This window comes from Eumetopias jubatus, unplaced genomic scaffold, assembly GCF_037043125.1.
Source record: "Eumetopias jubatus isolate StellerSeaLion01/CBP00866 unplaced genomic scaffold, mEumJub1_p1.0 scaffold_16, whole genome shotgun sequence".
Taxonomy (NCBI): domain Eukaryota; kingdom Metazoa; phylum Chordata; class Mammalia; order Carnivora; family Otariidae; genus Eumetopias; species Eumetopias jubatus.
The window spans coordinates 64,845,064-64,866,779 of NW_028274822.1; the positions used below are offsets into that span (position 1 = coordinate 64,845,064).

Genomic DNA, 21,716 nt, shown 5'->3' on the forward strand with positions numbered 1-21,716 from the left:
TAAAATGAACATTTTATTCCATTAAAAACCAACTGTCCCTGCATCTAAAACTATGTCCATAACTTACAGTCTAAATAAAACCCAGTTAATATAAATAAGGAGGAGGTCATGTCTGCAGAGATCAAACTCTAGAGAAGAAAGAAAAGAAAAAATAAGTAAATTTCAACAATTCTGATGCCTCTCTGAATTAACAAATAAACTGTCCAGGCCTTCCCTCTAACATGGTGAGCTTGCTTCTGAGGAGCCATCACCACTCACAGGGGAGAGGGGTGGTGACCATGGGTGGAGGGCCACCCCAGAACCACTGAGGTGCCCACCGGCCTCAATGCACCCCGTTGGCTGGGTCCAGGCTGTCATTTGCTTGAGAACCCCCAGGGCCTCATGGTCCTCCACCACCATATCACCTTGCAGATCCAGCCTCAGCCCCATGGGGCCCTCACGAGGCTTTTCCCCTTGCCTGGAGCATCTCCCCTACACTGCTCCTCCCCCTGGCCGGCTGGCCCACCCTGCACCCTGTCTTGGTGGCAGGACACACAGTGGTGCTGGTGTCATCACTGAGCAGGCTGCAGGGAAGGGCTAGGCCTCAAACACCAGCCCCCTGCCCGAAAGCCCCCGCCTGTAACCTTTGATTTGGGTCATAAACTTACACCCTGCCCCCATCCTAAGGCTCAGCACTCACTGTCCAAAGGGGTGTCAGCCCCGTTTCAGTTGAGGAAACAGCAACAGCCTGGTGAGATACCCAACACACCTTGCTGAAGACCCAAAGGGTCTGAGCCCAAAGCTTCACCCCAACACGAGCCCTATATGCCCTAGCCAACCCTGAAAGAGGGACTATGGGTCCCTGAGGTCCCCTATACCATTCTCAGCAGAGCCCACTAAGGCCCTGACAGGGGAAGGGCACCTGCCCCCCACACCTTCCAGCTCACTATGGATGGTAGGGGAGTGGGAGGACCCTGGGCTGGCATGAGGGGACCCTCTACATCAGAGCCTTGATAGGGCCCGTTTGCCTCAGCAGCAGCTCCAGCCCAGGGCTCAAGGAGATGCAGGGCTGGGCGTGGGCATCCACCGTGTGTGTGGGGGGAGCGGCCTGGGCTGAGAAACGAGCACTAGGTAGAGATCAGGCCCCCTGGCCCGTTTGCTGAGGGGCCCTTCAAGAAAGAGCTGGTATGTGTGGCACTGGGAAGAGCCCTGGCCGGGAAGCATCACTATGGACCACCAGTGACAGCCTCACGCTCAAGCAAGGCCCACAGAGACGACATTTTCTAGTTATCAGCCGTGTGGCTGCCAATAGCTTTGTTTTCTCCTAAGTCAAGCATGTAAGAGCCTGGGTAGAAGCCTCTGTGGGCTCTAGCCCAGGGCCTGATCTAAGGCTGCAAAGGGTGGCAAGGCTCCAGGTGTCCGCCCCCCTCACAAGGGTCGCCTCCTTTCCTGGCAGTGCCAGGAGGCCTGCGTGTCACTCACGATGCCCAGCCCACAGTGCGGTCAGGACAGGGTAAATGCTAGCCCTTGCTGAAGGGGTCCCAGGAGTTAATGAAATTCGCTCCTTCAAAAATGCCCCATTGTGGCACTGCCACCAGCCCAGGGACAGACACCCTTGGGAAAAATGTGTTGGCCCCAAAACTCCTCAGGAGTCCTGCTTGGGTCTGAAATGCAAGCAGAAGCCTTGGCTTGAGGAGGGAAAAAGCAGGGAAAGCAAAGCAGGGAACGAGGGGCCCTCTTTACACTTCAACAGGGCCAACTTTGCGGCACCGCCACCCCCTGCCCCCCCTGGAACTCTCCAGCACCCCACCCCTCCCCCACATCTCACCCTTAGGACAGGAGGGAAACAAGTGCATCCAGAAACTTGCTCCGATCCTCTGCTTTCAGTTCAATTACTGAGGTAATGAAAGAAAAACATCCCGTGAGGTGGAGGAGTGGGGCTGAGAGTGAAGCGCAGGAGGAGAAACAAGTCAGGGTGTATTAACTCCCTCTTCCCAGTCATCCAAGATGGGAACCACCCTCTGGCACATTCCAAAATGTACTCAGCCCCTTGGTGGCCTGGAATATTCTGAACTCAGAGGCTCTTTCTCTGTCCTCCGTATTTAGTCCGCAGAAACTGCTGGCTGCCATGTTAGTGAGGCTGGCTGGGGTCACAGTCCGTGGGGAGGACCCTCCAGGCCGCTAGAGGACCAGCAGTGACAGCCAATGGAGAGGACACAGGGATGTGACGGTTTAGAACAGATCCAGGCAAAGGCAGGCCTTCCCTCCCTGGTGGACATAGAGCCCTGCCCCATCGTGAGTTGCCTAAGGCCCTGAGGTCAGGCAGGAGTCTAGCCTGAAGTTTTGCTCTGGCCAGTCTCTCTGTAGAAGAGAAACACGACATGAACTGCCCCATTCCCAGGGGCCCTCAACAAACAGGGCAAAACCAGGCCAGCCTGGTCGTAGGAGCCATCTGTGCCACGGGCCATGGATCCAGGAACCCCAGGCCCAGCCTACCCAGGTGGGGGCTGGCCTGCCCTCTGTTGTACAACCCCCCTCCCCCAGCTCTCCACCCACCTGGGAAGCCAAGCACCTTCCAGCCCATAAATCCTCCCTGTGAGAAGCCGGGACATCCTGCAGCCTGGCCAGCACCAACCTCTCCCACATCTTGGGCACGAAGTAGGAATGGGGGTGTTGCTGCTGGGGGTGAACCCACCCAACACAGAGCTGTAGCCCGAGTGGGCCTGGCATGAAGGAGCAGATCTAGATGCCGAGGCAGCTGGGGTGAACACTGGGTCTCTGATGCCAGGACTCATTGTAACAAATCAGCTGATGTGACATAAGAAACTGTCCTTTCTGACAGATGGGGGTTATGGGCTGAGGTCTATTCTCCCCAAATTCATGTGTGGAAGGCCTAACCCCCAGCACCTCAGACAGCATGTGCTATATTTGGAGATGGGGCTTTTGAAGATGTTTAGGTTAAACAAGATCACATGGGTGGGCCCTAATCCAATCTGACTGGGGTCCTCATAAGAAGAGAAGATTAGGACACAGACCGGGAGAGCGACCATGTGAGAACACAGCCATCTACAAGCTAAGAAGAAACCAACCCTGTGTACACTTTAATCTTGGACTTCAGCCTCCAGACTGTGAGAAATAAGATTCCTGTTGTTTAAACCCCCTAGTCTATGGTATGTTGTTAGGGCAGCCCAAGCACACCAATACAAAGCCGTGAGGGGTCACTATGTCCGTTTTACTTAAAAGTCTATCAGCTAGAATAAAAAGCAAATGTGGCCCAATGTGAGCCATGTTCCATGCTGGCCTCTGGAGAAGCTGTGGGGTGTCGTGGGGAGCACTGGCCAGCCTGCAAAGCCACCACCTGGACTGGGCTCTTCCATTCCCTGGACTCATGCAACATCAGGCCAGGGCCAGTGCCCAAGGCCATCACACAGGACCACGTGGCAGCCTCAGGCGGGCCCCTTCACGACAACACAGACAGGAGCTGCTGGCCTGCAGTGGCGGCCAGCACAGCCTTGGAGGCTGTGTCTGGGGGTTGCCGCAGGCCCTATTTCCACGCCCACAGGAGGGGCAGGTGACTCCTGGGTGAGGCTGGCCCAGGAGGCTTTAGTGGCCAGTCCTCCAGACTCCTTGGTGAAGTGGTCTCAAGGGCTAGACTGAGAAACGAGCAAGAAATGAGTAAGGCCAAAGCCAGGCCTATGGCTCTATGGACAACATCTGTTCCCGCTCTGCCCTGGGAGCCCATCAGGGCCCAGACAGGAGGCGCAGGGCCCCACGCATCCTAGAGCTCCCTGAGCCGCCTGAAGCAGCCAGGCCCTGGGACTGGCTCCAGGAAAGTGAGAGGGGTGCTGACAAGGTATTTCTGGTGATGCCAGCTTCCCTGGTTCGAGGCCAGTGCTGACCTTGAAAGGGCCCCAGTGCCGCACACTCTTACCTGAGAGGTCGAAATGGTTGTGTAGCGTTCGGGAGTTGGTGCCCTCTGCGGCCTTCTCAAACGCCCGCCCAAAAAAGCTGTAGACACATAAGAGGCGTGTTGGGGGCCTGCCCACTGTAATGGACCTTCCTAAATCCCTGGGACAGACACTGGAGTTGGCCCAGACTCCTCCCTCGCCACCCATTCTGCCTGTAGGCACTCCTGTTGGTACCCCTGCCTGGGCCCCAGTCTTTTGAGGTCTCACCCCCACTCCTGGACAGTCACCATCTCTCACTGCTGCTCTTGTCTGCATCCAGTTGAGCGCTTCTTAGCCCTCAGGGCACAAGCATCCCCAGGCACCTCCCACGGTGCACCCTGACCGCAGCCTCCCTCGCGCCTAGCACCACATTGGCAGCTGGGACAGGAGAGGCAGAGGCTCAGTGGGAAGCGTGCTGGGATGGGGGTTTCAGATGAGATTGAGTCACACACAGCAGGGTGGGGAATGGGAGGAGCCTGCAGGGCCGGGGTACAGCCCAGCTGGGGCTGCTGAGGGCGCAGGTGTGGGGCAGGGAGCCAGCCAGGAGCACACACCCACCCCCGGGGCTGTGCAGGTAGTAAGGGCTGGCAGTGGACAGAGAGCATCATGGGGAAGGGACTCTTGGGCTGGGAGAACAGGCGGAGGAGGGGCATGTGCTTCAAGCCCCCACAGTAACTCTCACATGAGACTGTGCACACCAGTCAGAGCTAACCACTCACTAGCACAGCCACGTGCAGCAACAAATTGATGGCTGGAGTGAGGACGCAGGTGGCCGTGCTGGCCCCTGGGGGGAGTGCTTGCTGGCTGCCTGGAGAACCCAGCCCAGGAGCCCCTGGCCAGCTCCACCCCATGTGACTATGAATCCAAGACCCACGGCATAGCTTTGGAAAGCAGCCCAGCAACATGGAAGCACTTATCTTAAAAAAGTCCATTGTCTCTCCCAACTTGCTACTAAATGGCCTTTGCAGACACAGAAGGAGGTCAAAGCTCACTAGAGCAGGGCTAGGATTGATCCAGATCCAAGACCAGTGTCTTCCACAGCAGAAGCCAATAAGAGCTAACTGGGAAAACTGAGACGCACAGGACACAGAGTGGTCCTTGGCCCCCAAGCCACGGCACCAGGCAGCTGGGTGGGGTGTCTTGCTGCCAGCTGTCAGTATCTCACCAAGGTTGCCTCTTGGGATGTTGCTGGGGAGCACTGGGCCTGGGGCACTGACTTTGCCAGGGAGGCAAAGACCCCCAAGGATGGTGACATTAGCCCCTGGGATTAGTCAGGGGGCTCTCTGGCCAGGCAGAGCACAAAGGGAGCCACAGGGAGAACAAGGGAGCCCCTCAAGGTCCACACCAGGTGTGGATGGGAGTGGGTAGGAGAAAACCTGACCTTGCTACAGGAAGAGGGCGAGAACCCAGGCCAACAGATGCAGGGGAAACATTGGGAAGACAGTGAGAGAATCTTCTCAAAAGTACAAGTTGAGCCTATGCATTCACAAACGCACTGGTACATTGTCTATAAACAAAAAGTTGGAAACAGCCTGAACGTCCAATAGGAGATGACAGGTAAAGCATCATCCATCCACTTAACAGGCTTCCTACTGTTAGAAGTCACTTTTGTAAAAATGTGCACAAAGGCCTGATGCTTGGTGAGAAAACAAAGCAGAACTACACCACCGATGGAAGTCCAAAATGTTTCTTAGATGCTAAATAAAGAAAAGGCCAAGGGAGGACAGGCAGCCACAACCCCATGGTCTGAGTGACTAAGCAGTTGTGTTAGCTTCTGCCGCGGCTGGAGCTGGACCCTCTACCCGCCGCCCAAACCATGGGGGTGCAAGTGAGCTCAGCTTTGGGCGCGGTAGCAATCTCTGGCAGGCAGTCAGTCTGGGGGTGCACATCCCTGCACACACCACTGAACAGTTTCTCGTATGTCAGCTCGTAACTGAACTTGTAAATGTGTTTGGCAAATGCCTAAGTTTGGGATTCCGTGAGCAATGAATTTGACTCACAGGGGTGGGGGTGGGGATGGGAGACACTGCCCAGCTCTCCTCAAAGGTTAGTGTGAGGCCCAAACAAGATGGGGAATGATCTTTCATGAGGGTTTTGAAGGCATCGCAGAGCTGGTCTGGAGGAACTTTGCAGGGGAAGCCTAATTTCTGGGGTGGGTGACCTGAAACCTCTCAGATTTTCAGTATAAGCTGCTCTTCAGAAGAGGGTTTAGGCCCAGGGAGGGCTGGGATTCTTGCCCAAGGCCACATAGAGTCAGGGCACCTAATCACACCTCACTGTAGGTATGTAGCCTATCCTAGGTGGGTCTGAACGTTGGTCTTCCTGGAGGAGCCAGACACCCTTGCCCGGGAGGCCTTGAACAAACTAGAAGCATTCAAAAGTCCAGTCAAGGGGTAAGGTAGAAGCTCAATGGCTAACCTGTAGCCCACATATCTAAACCCTCAAAGTCCTGATGCATGGTGGAAGAGGCTGTCCTCAGTGTGGCATTGAGGGCAAAGATCACCCAACTCAGCAGAGCCCACAGGCCAATGACAACCCTGGCGCTCCCAACTCCCAGGAGATGCAAAACCTGGCTCACTTCTTTCTGTCCGAGCTGTCAGTCTCTGGGGGGATGCCCATCACAGTCACGGTGCCCTGCTCCACACTCAGGGGTGCAGCCATCACCAAGGGCAACAGCTTGCAGCGCCGGTTCTTTGTCTGCAGAGGCAAAGTGCACCCTTAGTCATGGCCCCACGCAGCATGGCGCACCACTCAGCACCGAGGAGCCCTAACAGGGCCAGCCACCCACCCCCCAAAAGCCTCCCGGGTCTTATTCTCACCAGAGATGCTCAAGTCCCCATGCAGCTGCCCCCCAGGCTATGACACCGTTCCCAGCCTCCTTCTGTGCCAATGTCCCTTGGCTGTTCCCTCCTTCACCTTCTTTAGGTCCTGACTCAGTTGTCACCTCCTCCAGGAAGCCTTCCCCAACCAACCCTCTCTCTCATCCTACTTCAGCTTGTCTATGGTGTGTGCCACCATCTGACACTGCACATAATCTTTCCTCATTTGTCCCCTTTGCCAGCATGCATACTCCCTCAACATGGAGACTCAGGTGCTTCCTTCACTGCTGTACCCATTGCACCCACACCCTACAACAAAGGTGACCAACTATCCTGGTTTGTCCAGGACTGAAGGGCATCCCAGGACATGAACCAGGGTAGTTGGTCATCCTATGACATCAGAGCCTGGCTAGTGGTGGTTGCTTAAGAAATGTCTGAGGGGCGCCTGGGTGGCTCATTTGGTTAAGCATCTGCCTTTAGCTCAGGTCCTGATCCTGGGATCAGCCCCGTGTCAGGTTCCCTGATGAGTGGGAAATCTGCTTCTCCCTCTGCCCCTCCACCCCACTTGTGCTCTCTCTCTCTTGCTTTCAAGTAAATAAATAAATAATATCTTTAAAAAAAAAAAGTCTGATAAATGATGGGTCCTCTGGAAAAAATTCACCCATTTTGCAGATGAGGACACTGAGGCTCAGAGATCAAATAATTGACCTCATATCACACAACTGGGAAAGGAGGAGGCTGAGATTTGAACAGAGCCTAGAAGACTCGCGAGCTCATGTTTTGTCCCTAGTCCATCTTTTGTCATTATTTGACTGTCTTCACATAATCCTCAGATAATCATTTTATAGGTCAATTCAGCAATATGAGATGTCAACCTCCTATTAAACATTTTGTTTAAAGTAGCCCCCAGTGTAAACCCTCATCCAGGAAGCAGAGTAGGACTCTGATTGTTGAAATGTGCAGGATCATCCCTTCTGTGATCATACCCAGTGGGGAGTCTGATGTTAGCTGGGTTGGGGCAGAGGGGTGTCCCAGGCCAAGGCAAAGAATGGTGTTAGACTGTACAGAAGACAGAACCACACATGGAAAAGGGAAAGCCAGACCAGAAAACAAACTTTTGCTGGGAAGCAAGTCTGTGCTATCACCAACTTCATCTTTCCTTGATCTGCCACAGCTGAACCTAGCCCTAGCCCCACATACTCCATGAGGTCCCTTTGTACTTGTCCAAGTGACCAGGAGGACCAACTGATGAAATCAGAGCTTACAGGAACTGAGATCCTAAGGGTCAGCTAAGGAAAACACAGCTCAGAAAAACTGAGTTTTTCCCAGACCCCACAGCTGGTACATAGCCACCAGTACCCCAAGGCCAGCTTCTAATGCCCAGTCCAAGCTCTGCTCTGAGGCTCTACCTTCTGGCAACCATCCACCCAGCTCCTCACCGAAAACACGAAGGACTTGAGCAGGTGTCTGCTGAGCAGGCTCAGGGATGCTGGTTTGGAAAATAGCACAATGTCCGGAGAACCCTGCAGGGGGAGGACATAGAGATAGTCAGAGGGGGCTGTTGGCAGGCGTGGCCTGGTACCCACCTGTCCATGGGAAGCCTGACCTCCATGAGGGAGCAGTAGAGGAAGGGCCCCTGGGAGATGACAAGGTTGGTGCAGAGGCAGCTGGCAATGGTCTGCTGTGTGGCTCGCAGCTGCTTCTTGGCCAGTTCCAGGCCATGGTAGAGCTTGTCCAGGTTACTCCTGTAACGGGGCAGACACACAATTTTGGCACAGAGTCACAAACAGAACACTTAGTTCCTGGGGAGTGTGTGGGGATGAGTTTCATTCTTTTCCTCCTGCCTTCCCTATCATATGCAAGGAAGGATTAGGGGTGCCTGGTGGCTCAGTCGGGTAAGCGTCTGACTCTTGGTTCTGGTAGTGAGATTGAGCCCCACATTGGGCTCCATGTTGGGTGTGAAGCCTGTTTAAGATTTTTCTCTCCTTGGGGCGCCTGGTGGCTCAGTTGGTTAAGCATCTGCCTTCAGCTCAGGTCATGATCCCAGGGTCCTGGGATCGAGCTCCCCTCATTGGGCTCCTTGCTCTGCGGGGAGCCCGCTTCTCCCTCTCCTCCCCGCTTGTACTCTCTCACTGTCTCTCCTTCTCTCTCAAATAAGTAAATAAAATCTTTAAAAAAAAAAAAAAGATTTTCTCTCCTTCTCCCTCTGCCCACCCCCCCACCCCCACTCATGCTCTGTGTCTCTCTAAAAAGAAAGAAAGAAAGAAAGAAAGAAAGAAAGAAAGAAAGAAAGAAAGAAAGAAAAGAAAGAAAATGATTAAAACATGTATAAACCCACAGTGACCAGTATAAAAGATGGGGAGGGGTACTTGGCATCAGAAGACAGGAAACTGAAAGCCAACAGAGGCAAGACACTGCCCAGAAGGTTCTGGAAAGTACCCAGAGGACTCTGACAGAGGAGGGGCCAGGGAAAGGCCCAAACGGAGGACCAGGGACCCCCCCCCATTGATGGATAGATTTTTATCCTCCCCAAGAAAGGAGGGTTCTCCTCTAAATACATTAAAATGAACTCTGTGGAGAAGTGTATCCAGAAGTTAAGAGTCCCAAAGTGTCATATCAGCTCCCCACCCACCAAGATGAAGCAATGCCTTGTAGCCAGCAGGCTATGCCCCAACACCCAGGGCCTCACCAGGCTTCCACAGCCCCCCTTTTGAAAGTGAGGACCACCACACATTTGGGAAATGCCTGTGCCCTGAAAATATGACCCTAGATGAAACAGAGATGATTTAGAGAACAAAAGAAAACTTAAAATGAACTCTAATTAGTATCTTCAAAGAGACTGGGCAACTAAGAAATTCGTAAACCACTAACAGGATGCCATGAAAAAGGAACAATCAGAAACTGAAGTATTTGTGGAAAGTAAAGTGACTGCAAAAAAATTACAAATTCACTCAAAGACTAGAGAATAAAGTCAAGAAGCTTCCTTCGCATTGATAACAAGACAGACATGGAAAACATAAGGCACAAATCAGAGACATAGCATTGTTCCAGGAAGCCAGGAAAGAAAGATAAAAAACACTGATGTAAAAAAAAAAAAAAACAACAACACTGATGTATGTGTGGGAGAAGTAATTAAAGAAATAGTACAAAAGCATTCCTAAGCTGAAAAATCTGGGGCTTTGGCTAGAAAGGGCTTGCCTGAGAAGCCAGTACAATCCATGAAGCAAGATCCACCCTAGACACATCACGATGAAATCACAGAACACTGAAAAGAAAAGAAAAAATCCTGCAAGCTTCTTTAGGTGTGATGGGAGTACATTTACAAAGAAACAAGAACCAAGATGGCTCAGATCTCAATTAGCAATACTTGCTGCTAGAAGACAGGGGAGCAATGGAATCCACATTCAACAGGAAATTACCTTCAGCATTGAACTGTAAATAAGCTATACCAGGAACCAGATGAGGGCAGAATGAAGATATTGTTGTACATGCAAGAACGAAGAATGTTGATTTCACATGCGCTCTTTCTTTAAAAGTTACTTGGGAATTGTGCTCTAACAAAATGAAAGAGTGAAACAACCAAAGATAAGGATCCTAAGAAACACTGGCTCTAATCCAGGGCACAGTCAAGGGTCATCAGTGGTGGCAGCAAACAACAGGCCTAGAGAGCTGCAGGTCCAGGCTAGTGTCAGAAGACAGAACCCCAGGCTTTCCCGGACAAAAGGGCCTCAGGGAATACCTCCTGGAAGGAGAGCTGGACAAAAACTGGATATGATAAAGAAGGCAATTAAGATCTCCAGGAAAAGCAAAGAGCAGTACCAGAAAGTAAGGTAATCACTGCACATGAGTGACTCTTATATTTTATTAGCACAACGAAGTAAACCTATTGATTTTCATCTTCTAGAATCTATCTATAGCCAAGGATGAGATGACTTGCATTCTATTCTCTAACCCAAGATACACCCTGAAAATGTAAAAGCAGAAATTTTGCAAAGTGAAAGGTATGGGGAAAGAGAAAAGTAAGAATGCTAATATCTTTTTCTTGCAAAGTAGGGAGACAAGAGACAATGGTGATAGAACAAGGTGTAAGTATGTTACAGTTATAAAGGAGCCACAAATAGTGGCATAACTGTACCCACAGGAGGGGGAAGGAGCACAAAAGAGGAATAAATGTCCTGTCATAGCAAGAAGTCAGTAGACAATGTCTAAAACTGCTCCATCAACTCTGGGATGAGGGCAACAACAGTTGAATCTATAGTTATGGCATTTCCTCAAATTTCTAGATAAACATACGTAGAGCAACCACATTGCAAACCAAAAATCTAGGATTGTAACAAAACAAGAGAATAAAGGAACATTACAGACCCCAAAATAAATATAAGCAGGGAGAACAGACCACCAAATAGCCACAAGACTGGTGTATCGTTGGAGTCAGTGTGGGAGGGAGCTGAGAAGCAGCAAGATCTAAGAATGATGAAAAACTCCAGGCAACTGGGAAACAGCAGCCCAAAGTGAGAGTTTTGCCTTGTCCAAGAGTAGGTGAAGTAAAGTGCAAGGGGCCATGGTAAAGATGAGGGGGCCAGAGCAGTCTAGCTCCAGAGTCCCACATGACCAGCCAGAGCTCCTTTCCACAGTGAGGAAAAAGTGCTGAGAATGGAATAAAAATTGAGTAAGATAGAGACAATATAAAAAGGAAAAAAGAAGGTACAGATAAAAATGCACTGGGATAGTAATGGAGGTTCTAGCAGCTAGACTGGAAAGGAAGAAGTAAAACCATTTCTATTTGCAGATAACATAATCTTGTATACATGAAATCCCAAGGAATACACTAAAACACTATTAGAGCTATTAAACAAATTCAGTAATGTTGCAGGATAAAGATCAATATACAAAGATCAACTGTATTTCTATGCAGTAGCAATGAGCAGGCAAAAATAAAACTAAGAAAGCAAGTCCATTTACAAGAGCATCAAAAAGAATAAAATATTTAAGAATAAATTTAACACAGAAGTATAAGAAGAGTTCATTCTCTAAAAACTATAAAACATTGTTGAGAGAAATTAAAGAGGATCTGAGTTAATGGGAAAATATCCCATGTTCATGGACTGGAAGATTTAATATTTTTAAGACAGCAATACTCCCCAAATTGATCTATAGGTTCAATGCAATCTGACTTCTTTGCAGAAATTGACAAGCTGATCCTAAAATGCATATGGAAATTCAAGGAACACAGAATAATTAAAACTTGCTATAAAGCGACAGTAATCAAAACAGTGTGGTATTGCCACAAGTATACATATACCAATTGATGGAACATAGTTGAGAGTCTGGAAAAAAATTCCCACAATTTTGATCTTCAACATGGGTGCCAAAATGATTCCGTCAGGGAAAGAAGTCTTTTCAACAAATGGTGTTAGAACAAGTTGGATGTCCACATGCAAAAGAATTAAGTTGAACCTGTTCCTTGCACCAGACACAAAAATTTACTTCAAATGAATCATATCTAATGTAAAGGCCCAAACTATAAAACTCTTAAATGGCTTCTTAGATATGACATCAAAACCATAAGAAATGAAAGAATAAAGATAACTTGGACATGATCGAGATTAAAAATGGGCTTCCATAAAAAAAATGAAATCTTGCCATTTGCAATGACGTGGATGGAACTAAGAGTATTATGCTATAGCCAAACTATGGAAAGAGCCCAGATGTCCATCAACAGATGAATGGATAAAGATGTGGTGTGTATATATATATATATATATACACACACAATGGAATATTATGCAGCCATCAAAAAATGAAATCTTGCCATTTGCAATGATGTGGATGGAACTAGAGGGTATTATGCTAAGCGAAATAAGTCGATCAGAGAAAGGCAATTATCACATGATCTCACTGATATGAGGAATTTGAGAAACAAGACAGAGGATCATAGGGGAAGGGAGGGAAAAATGAAACAAGATGAAACCAGAGAGGGAGACAAACCATAAGAGACTCTTAATCTCAGGAAACAAACTGAGGGTTGCTGGAGTGGTGGGGGGTGGGGAGGGATGGAGTGGCTGGGTGATGGACACTGGGGAGGGTATATGCTATGGTGAGCGATGTGAGTTGTGTAAGACTGATGAATCACAGACCTGTGCCCCTGAAACAAATAATATATAGTATGTTAATAAAAAACAAAAACAAAAACTTGGGCTTCAAAGAATAGCATTGAGAAAATTGAAAAGATAACCCACAGGATGGGAGGAACTATTTGCAAATCATATGTTTGATAAGGGATTTGCATTTAGAATATATGAAGCAATTCTTTTAATTCAGTAATAAAAAGACAACTCAACTTAAAAATGGACAAAGGGCTTGAATAGACAATTCTCCAAACGAGACCTACAAATGGCCAATAAGCACATGAAAAGCTATCTAATATCATTAAGCCATGAGGGAAATGCAGGTGAAAACCACGAGCTCCCACTTCACACCACTTCATACCACTTCACACCAGGATGGCTGTCAATGAAAAAGACCAACAATAACAAGCATTGTCGAGGATGTAGAGAAATTCAAACTCTCATACACTGTTGATGGGAATGTAAGATGATGCAGTCACTTTGGAAAACAGTCTCACTGTTATTCAAAAGGTTAAACAGACTCATCATATGACCGAGCAATTCCACTCCTAAGCATATACCCAAGAGCAATGAAAACATATGTCCACACAATGCATCTATGTGTATTTATGGCAGCATTATTCATAACAGTCAAAAGGTAGAAACTACCAAATATCTGTTAACTGATCATTGGATGAATAAAATATGGTATGTCCAAACAAGAGAATCTTATTAGCAATAAAAAGGAAAGAAATTCCTTCATGTTGCATCATGGATGAACCTTGAGAACATTTCCCTTTCCCTCAACGGAAAGGAGCCTCAAATTTATGACTATAAAGGACCACATATTGTCTGATTCTATTTATATGAAATATCCAAAATAGCAAATCTATGAAGACAGAAAGTCGATTGGTGGTTGTCTGGGGCTGGGAGAGATGGGGGATTTGGGAGGCGATGGCTAAGGGGAATAGGGTTTCTTTCTGAGGCAATGAAAATGTCCTAAAATTAGGTAGTGGTGATATTTCACAACCTTGTAAACATACTAAAAGCCATTGTACACTTTAAATGGACGAATTATATAGTTTATGAATTATAGCTCAGTAAAGCTACTTAAAAAAAGTATGCTAGGGAACAGGGCCAGGAACCCCCCGAGAGCAGACCCCTGCATTTTTTAACACCTCACAAAAGCAACAGAGTGGCAATTCTCCGAAGTTAGAAAAGCTGTCTGAATCATGCCTCCCCTGAAAAAGTCAGGGAAGTGAAATTCACGTACAAAAAAGGAGCAATGGATGAGGACCAAGGTCAAATCCTCTCAAAGTTACTATCAGAAAAAAGGGACTAAGGAGCAGAATAGCATCTCTATCGACAACAAAAGTACTCTAGAAAGATATGTCCCCAAAAGGTCAACATTGTATTGTTCTATTTCAAAGCAAGCTAAGAGACATTAAAAAAAAGTAATAATAAAAGAAGACATCTCAGGGAATGAGGTAAGAAAAAATTAGAAATAAAAGGAAAATAATTGATAAATGAAGATTAAATTAGAAAAAACACAAGGATGAATAAACATTACAAACAATGCCTGAAGAGGGAAAAGGAGGTGAAAAAAAAATTTTTTAATCAAAAAGAAAGGAGATTAAAAGGATTCAAGACGAAATGACACACACTGAAGATAGATAGGAAATGTGTCACATGTACCCCTAGTTCTGGTGGACTGTGACTCAGTTTCTGCAGGACACAGTCACCACCACACCCTGGGGTCCCTGCGACCTGCCTCCCTGAAGACTGTTAGGTTGAGGGCCAGACGTGGCTTGTGGGGGGTGGGGGAACAGCAGCCCATGGCCACACCCAGTACCTGGAGAGACTATCCAGAGCCTGGATGAAGTTATCGGTCCCTGAGCCGTCCTTCTCGGGACTCTCCATCAGCGACATGGTGGCAAAGACCACATCGCTGGCCAGGAACTTATGCTTGAATCCAAAGTGAATGCTGAAAGTCTGCACGCGCATGTCCTTCATCCTGCAGTGGGAGGAAGCAACACGGCCGTCATCCCTGCTCTCAAGTTGTGGGGGTACTCTCACTGCCAGGCCAGGCGATGTACTACTGTCCCTCCCTGGCCCCTGCTAATGCTCACAGCAAGACTATGCCGGTCCCAGAATGCAGGGGGTCAGAAGACCTGACATCCCAGCCCTGTAACCCAGGGCACCGAGTACCTTATCCAAAGCTGTTCCACTGGTTGGGGGGCAGAGCAGGGATATGTGTGTGGCCCCCTCCCACGTCCCAGGATGCTAGGAGCAGGCACAGAACCCTCTAGGCAGAGCTTGCCTGAACTTGGCCCCAGTAGGCCCTTCCCAAGGCCATTTCCTGTGTTCAGTGAAGGACAGACCAGGTCAAACTAGAGGTCTGCACCTTAGCCCCAGGATTTAAGGACTTGGACTTCTCCAGCCCTGGACCTACTTTCAACCCAAAGAGAACTCAAAACTTCGGGAAAGGCTAGACAGGTCACACTCATTTGTGCATTCTTGTTTTTGCATTATTTTAGCAGTGTGGCTGAAGCTGAAGCCTGAACGAAGCTTAATCCAGAAAAACATGTTTACCCAAATTTATTTGCAGACTCTTCGATCATCTCCCGCAAATTCTCCTTCAAGGAGATGTCCATGGACTGGAACTTCTGCTTCACCTGTTTCAAGGGGAGGCTGGAAAGATGGCAAGCACTGGTTACATAGGCGACCTGGCTTCAGATGGGAGATCACTAAACACCAGCAGGACGAAAAGCACCCTGACGGGACCCAGCACATGCAAACATGGGATGATATTTGGATGATATTCTGGGGTCTCCAGGTGAGGCACTTCTGGTAGAAACAGGTAGCCGCTGGATATTGGTCACAAGGAAGGGGAGGGACCTTTCCCTTGGGGGCCGAGGGGCAGAGGCCTCTGGGCCAAGGTGGTCACTCACCCCACGTCGGCGAGGAACTCCTGGAGCCGCTTCTGCCCATGCACAGACCAGAGCTTGAACCGGGCCGCGGTGTAGCACGTGTTACACAGGCTGTCATGGAGGGACCAGTGCTGATAGAGCGCCAGGCGGAGGCTGCGGCCAGTCAAGGAGGCTGTGGCTGGGTGGCACCCCGCAGCTCACAGTGTGTGGCCCCACCCGTCCCGGGACAGCCTGCCTGCACAGCCACTTATCACATGGGTAACCTGGCGTTCTTTGACTTTCTTAGCTTAATTTGACCCATAGAGAGAGCTTGTAAGGGGGTGCGTGCAAACCATTATCCCTCTTGGACTGACAGGGAAACTGAGGCGGAGGGGTTCTGAGTCTATGTACTGTGGCAACAGAGAAGAGTCCTCATGGCCTCCAGGCTATCATCCCATCTGCTCCCTGCATGCTACAGCTAGCTCGGCCCTCCCCCACACCCTTCCCTCTGCCGGGACCCCCTGAGCAAAGCCCATCCTCACCCCAAACATGCTGTTTACTGCTCGTGGGGCTGCAAATGTGACTGTGTGTGAGGACAGTCCTGTCCCCCGCATGCCTCTCGTCTCCTACTCCAAGGGTCTCAGCAGGAGGCCCAGCTGGCTCCACCTGCATCTGATGCCCTGTGCTACCCCTCCTAATGGTTAGGCCCTGATCCCCAGACGTCACTAAGTCAGGTCCTGGTGGGTCCCCCTTCCTGTGAGCTCGGCTGCCTCACATCTGGCACCTCTTCCTAGACGTGTCATGGCCACCTCCTACTTGGCCTGTCTAAACCCATGTTTATTGGTCCCCATCCATCGCAGCAGGCACAGGGCAGCATCATTCCTGCCATCACTTCTCACCACTGAAGCAGCCAGGCCCCAGCCACGCACTGCACCTGTGGCTCCCACAGTCTGTCTCCCCAACAACCAGCAGCCCAGGGACCTTTTAAGCACAAAGAACTGAACTCCCCAACCCCCTCAATCTCCCACTGCCCTAGGCTCTCTGACCCTCAGACCTCACCCATTTTTCCAGCCACTTCTTCAAGCTCACCTCAGGGCCTTTGCACGGCCACAGCCTTGGCCCAGGCTGTCCTCCCTCCCATGGAGTATGGCTAAGTCTCAGCCTGAGACGTGGCCTCCCAGAGGTCTTTCCTCAGCACTGCCACCCAACAAGCCCCTGGTTATTCTATCAATGCCTTACCTTCTTCTCATGAAACATTTATGCTCTGTGATCATCTGCTGGCTTAATTCTTCCTGATTGGCTTGGCAAGAGTCTGCACTCATTGCTAAACCACCTGCCCTGCATATGTACCTGCCCACACGCACCGGGTCCACAATGAGCCCTAAATAAATAGATGATGCTCCCGAGCCCAGCACTGGCATTTAGGAGCCAAAGCCCCACAGAAAAGCCAGGACAGAGGCTGCTCCCCAGGCCCCAGTACTCTGCCCAGCCTGGAGGACACACCAGGGCCCCTCTCTTGTGGCAGCCCCAGCAGCGATTGTCCCCCTCACACACCACCCACAGGGGGATGTGGGCTGGGCCCACAGACCCGTGACACAGCAAACGGGTGCACTGCTGAGCAAAACCGAGGGCTGGGCTGTTGCCTGTGGCCGGAAGGCCTGAGCTGCAAGGATACTCATACTCGAAGGAGATCCGCGTACAGTCCACAGAGAGGGTGTTCTCCTCGTCCTCGTTCCGGTGGTTGTGCCGGGACACGTGGCGCTGCAGGATGCCCACGTCGGTCACGTACTTCATCCTGGAAAGAAAGCCCCGCCAGCCGCCTGGGTGGACGCCTTCCTCTTTCACAGCTGGCCACGTGGCTTCCCTCCTTCCCTCGGGGGGTGGGCCCCCCCCCCGCCCAGGCTTAGGGGCTGGCCCACCACATGGGCTGTTCCTGCCAGGACTGACGGAGCTCCACCACCACTGTGGAGAAGCCAAATGTGGCTCCGGCACCAGGGCCTGGCGGCCGGGGGTGTGAGGCAACAGAGCTGGGAGGGGTGGGCTCTGGCTGTGTCCCTGTCCCCTTTCCACTCTCCTCTGGGCGGCAGATGTCCTGACCAGACTTTTTTGAGGCCTCCTGAGGGCGGGCACTGTGGAGGCCACGGCCCTGTCTACCAGCCACGGTGAAGTGGACAGATCACATAGTGTCAGTAATCCCACCAGAGGGTGTGGATCCTGCACAGGAAGTGCTGCGGAGCACAGCAGGGGAGGGCAGAACCCCAGTCCAGGTCCACCTGCAGGTGGCCACTGAGCAGGACAGTGACAGTGGAGCCTCACCTGAGGGGCTGCCACAGGTCAGGGATGGTGCCCGTCACTGCACACACCCCATGCCATCCTTAACACAGAAGGGGGAGCAAGGCCCAGCAAAGTGTCCAGGCCTGTGAGACTCAGAACCCTCCTGGGTCCCTGGGCTATACCGCAGGACTCAGGTGGGCAGAGTGGGATGGGAGAGGCAGGAAATGGGGGCACAGGGGCTTCTGCAAATTGCACAAGGAGTCCAGTATGCACAGAAGCTGTGCCAGGTGACAGGCTAGGGTGCCCTTGGACAGGGTTAGGGTATGGATCCCTGTTGATTCCCTTGGAGTTCCCACCTGATGGCCACCAGACTGAGGATGAGAGGGGATGCCGATACCCCATGCCTCCGCGGTGTCTGCATTCTGGGGTAGCCCTTCAGCTCTCCATCAGGAGTGATGGGGAGCACCAAAGCCTGCCCACCGAGAGGCAAAAGAGGATTCGGCTCCATGCCAGTCCTCCTGGCTGTCCTTGCCAGCCTTCCCCTGCCTTTGAGATCACATCCACCCTCCCTGGCAGGATTCCTGGGGCCCTCACCTCCTCCTCCCAGCCCCGTGCAAGGGCATATGGAGAGCCGGGAGACCAAGCTCCCTCCTCTCACCTCTGGCTCCATCTGCTGGGCTCCCCGAGGGTGGACAAAGCATCTACACCAGGCCACACACCACTCCACCACAGGTCCTAGTCCTAAGCCCTTCCTCAGTGACGAGGACCTAGGCCCAAGGCCAGCTCCCTCCTCAACAGGGCTCTGCCACCCATCTTCCCATTGCAAACTGGGGCTGCAGCCAGGCCATGCACATGGCCATAGCACAGGCCAACCTCGGACAGCCCGAGGGAGCACATCCTTACTGAGTGATCTTGTCTTGTACCCACTGGTCTGTTAGTCCAACAATGGCCCACCTAGAAGAGAAAAGAGCAACAAAGCTCATAGGAGCGTCCGGCCCAGGCCCACCGTCGGACAGGCAGTCTCTCCTCTGCAGGGTAAAAAGGTCACGGGGCCAACTCTGGGTTCCCAGCACAGTGTCACTGCCGTGGGAGCTTGCGGGACCCAGAAGGGAGATCTCCCAGGGCCGGGACGGCAGGCCTGACGCTGTCTGTGTCCTGGCTGACCCCACCACTCTCCACCCTCATCCTGCTGGAGTGGGACTATAGCAGACACCATATTCAGGCGCTGGTGGGTCCTGGCATGTCATTCTACCTCCGAGCCCCTCGTGCCACCTGCCCCCTCTGCAATGTGCCCTGCAGCACAGCAGACCCTCATCACGCCCATGTCTCCCTGTCTTGAAATGATGGGACACAGAGTAACAGCATTTAGGCCTCTTAAGAGTCTTCCAAGCTCCTGTCTCTTAGCTCATCTTTTGTGCACGAGATGATAATGGAGACCCAGGTTGACTTGACCTGGGTCACGGCCAGCCCATGGCAGGAGGGACCAGGACCTCAGGTGTGTACCGTAGGTCAGTCCCCAGGCCGCGTCCTTCAAGACCCTCCTCTGGGGCCAGAGCCGAGAATAGACAGAGATGCTGGGTGCAAGTGAGGCAGGGGAGGCCCTGCAAGGTTCGCCTGGGGGCAGGGTGTCTGAGCACCATATCTCTCAGTACAGTGAGCCCCTCCTCAGAGGGTCCTCTTCAAAAAATGCCACCCTGCTATATCTTCCTCGACCCACCCTTCCTCCTTCCAACCTTTCCACGCATACATTTTGTATTAGGTTATTTTGCATTTGTCCTTGTGCTGTTTCTGGAGTTTTCTGGAGACATTTCACAGGGGCATATTCTGACATCAATGTTAAACTGGGGGTGCTTGTCATGAGTGGGCTGTTGTGAGTGGGCACCTGAGCGTACAGCAGGTGTTCACCAAAGGCTCCCCAATGCCGACGTGGCAGTAACATGCTGTGGCTACAGGACACAGTCCAGGGCTCCCACCTGACCTTACTGCAAGATCTCTTGATGCACAAGCTGGCCCCTGTGCCAGGGTATGGGATTGTCAGTCCACACCCTGGAGGAGGACCTGAGGCAAAGAGAGCTGAGCCACGTGTCCGAGGATGACAAGTGGGTCCACAGCTGGGCACCGGCTCAGGGTGAGGACAGAGCACCCCTGGGCTTAGGTGTGGCCAGTGCCTCGGTCCTGCCCCAGCCCCGGGCTGTCCTAAGACCCTGATTCAGCAAAGACCATTACAATTCCCACCGTGGGCTCAGGGCCGGGAGATTTCTCCTTATCTCCTGGAGGAGAAAACCAGGATGGGAGCAGAGCGCTGAGGGGGTGGAGCAGGCCAGATCGCGACTTTCTTTGCTCAGACTCTGGCTTTAGTTTCTAAACCAACCTAGGTTGTGTTGAGCACAACGGCCCATGTAGCAAACTCAGAGGTGGGCTAATGGGTATTCCTGTACCAGATTTCACCGCACGTCAGGGGTGCAAAGATGCCTAGCAAAGGCTGTCTTGTTCATATCTCAGGCTCCTTCTGTTACCCAAATTTACCAGGCAGCAAAGCTGAGTGGTAGTGTGGGAAGGGCAGAGCTGTAGTCTGGCCCCACCCTCGACCCTCTGCACCCAACAGTGCTCCCTCCCATTTCCCCCAGGAGTTCGTATGCAGCCAAGTCTCATAGAAAGAAAACCAGGGCTATGCAAATTCCTGGAAATGGGCTGTATCCAATATTCCTGGTGGGAACCACACAGTGATGTCTTCCTCCAGAGCCTGTTCTGTGGGAAGACAGAGCTACTTGGAGAAGGAAGCTCCACACAGCACTGGTCTTGATGGGGCCTACATACCACAGCATATCATTCAAGTCCTTGGACATCATCCACGCCAAGTCGAACATCACCATGGCTGACTGCAAGAAAGAAAGAAGCCTGAGGTCCAAGGCAGCTGTGCTCATGGCGGGGAGGTTGGCGGGGGGAGGGCTGGGCTGCACAGCTGGGCCAGACCTGAGCTGTCTAGGATCCCAGCCAAGCCCCTTCAGACTGAAGGTCTTCCCAGATAGGGAAGGAAGCATGGGTGGATAGGGAAGGCCAAACTGAGGGAAGAAGACAGAGTAACTCAAGTGACTTGCACGGTCTCCTCTGCTAACTAGTCATTCCTGTGTGTACACTTCATCATGCAAGGGAGACCATCTGGGTACAGCACTGTGCTAGAGCCTCTAGACATCTCACCAGGTGCCTCGGTGATACCTGGGGAGGCGCTGAAGCCAGGAGGTTGGGGGCCTATGTCCACATGCTCTTCCCAGCTGGCTGGTGGCCTTATACACACACACACTCCCAGGAAGGCTGGGTGAGGCAGGACCTTGGTTCCCATTACCTGGACGTTAAAGAGGGAGGATGCCTCAGGACCTCTGTGAGGAAGATCTTTCTAACAGGCCTGTCTGCAGACAGAAGCATCTAGCTCCCTGTGCGCAGAGTCTGGGTTTTGGTAGGAGACAACAAGGGGGATCAGTGCCCGGCCAGAAGACTCTAAAGTCCCATTAGCGGTGTGACACTGGGCTGCCCACCAGAGAGGATTTCCAAGGGAATGGTCCACAGATTTGGTGGGAACCAGGCATCTGCCTCCCCACCAGCCTCACCCACTGCTTAGAATTTTCCACGTCCTGGGGCAGAGCAGAGAGGGCAAAAGACGATCCTTCAAAGGATGATGGGACC

At 51.4% G+C, this 21,716-nt stretch overlaps 1 protein-coding gene across 3 annotated transcripts in view; it reads right to left on the reverse strand.

Annotated features, from left to right (window-relative positions):
• Positions 1-21,716, reverse strand: part of CDC45 (cell division cycle 45) — a 34,788-nt gene continuing 13,072 nt past the window's right edge. Inside the window, exons 8-19 of one of the 3 annotated variants that reach the window (XM_028094780.2) lie at positions 20,853-20,914; positions 18,939-18,989; positions 17,437-17,556; positions 15,804-15,935; positions 15,445-15,543; positions 14,705-14,866; positions 8,352-8,490; positions 8,185-8,268; positions 6,505-6,623; positions 3,911-3,987; positions 1,808-1,874; positions 1-128 (exon numbers count right to left, since the gene is read on the reverse strand). In XM_028094780.2, the coding sequence (XP_027950581.1) occupies positions 1,810-1,874; positions 3,911-3,987; positions 6,505-6,623; positions 8,185-8,268; positions 8,352-8,490; positions 14,705-14,866; positions 15,445-15,543; positions 15,804-15,935; positions 17,437-17,556; positions 18,939-18,989; positions 20,853-20,914 (1,110 nt within the window). In that variant the 3' untranslated portion in view covers positions 1-128; positions 1,808-1,809. Of the gene's footprint in view, positions 129-1,807; positions 1,920-3,910; positions 3,988-6,504; positions 6,624-8,184; positions 8,269-8,351; positions 8,491-14,704; positions 14,867-15,444; positions 15,544-15,803; positions 15,936-17,436; positions 17,557-18,938; positions 18,990-20,852; positions 20,915-21,716 lie in introns of all 3 variants that reach the window. The other 2 variants (XM_028094779.2, XM_028094781.2) reach the window with 2 other exon arrangements.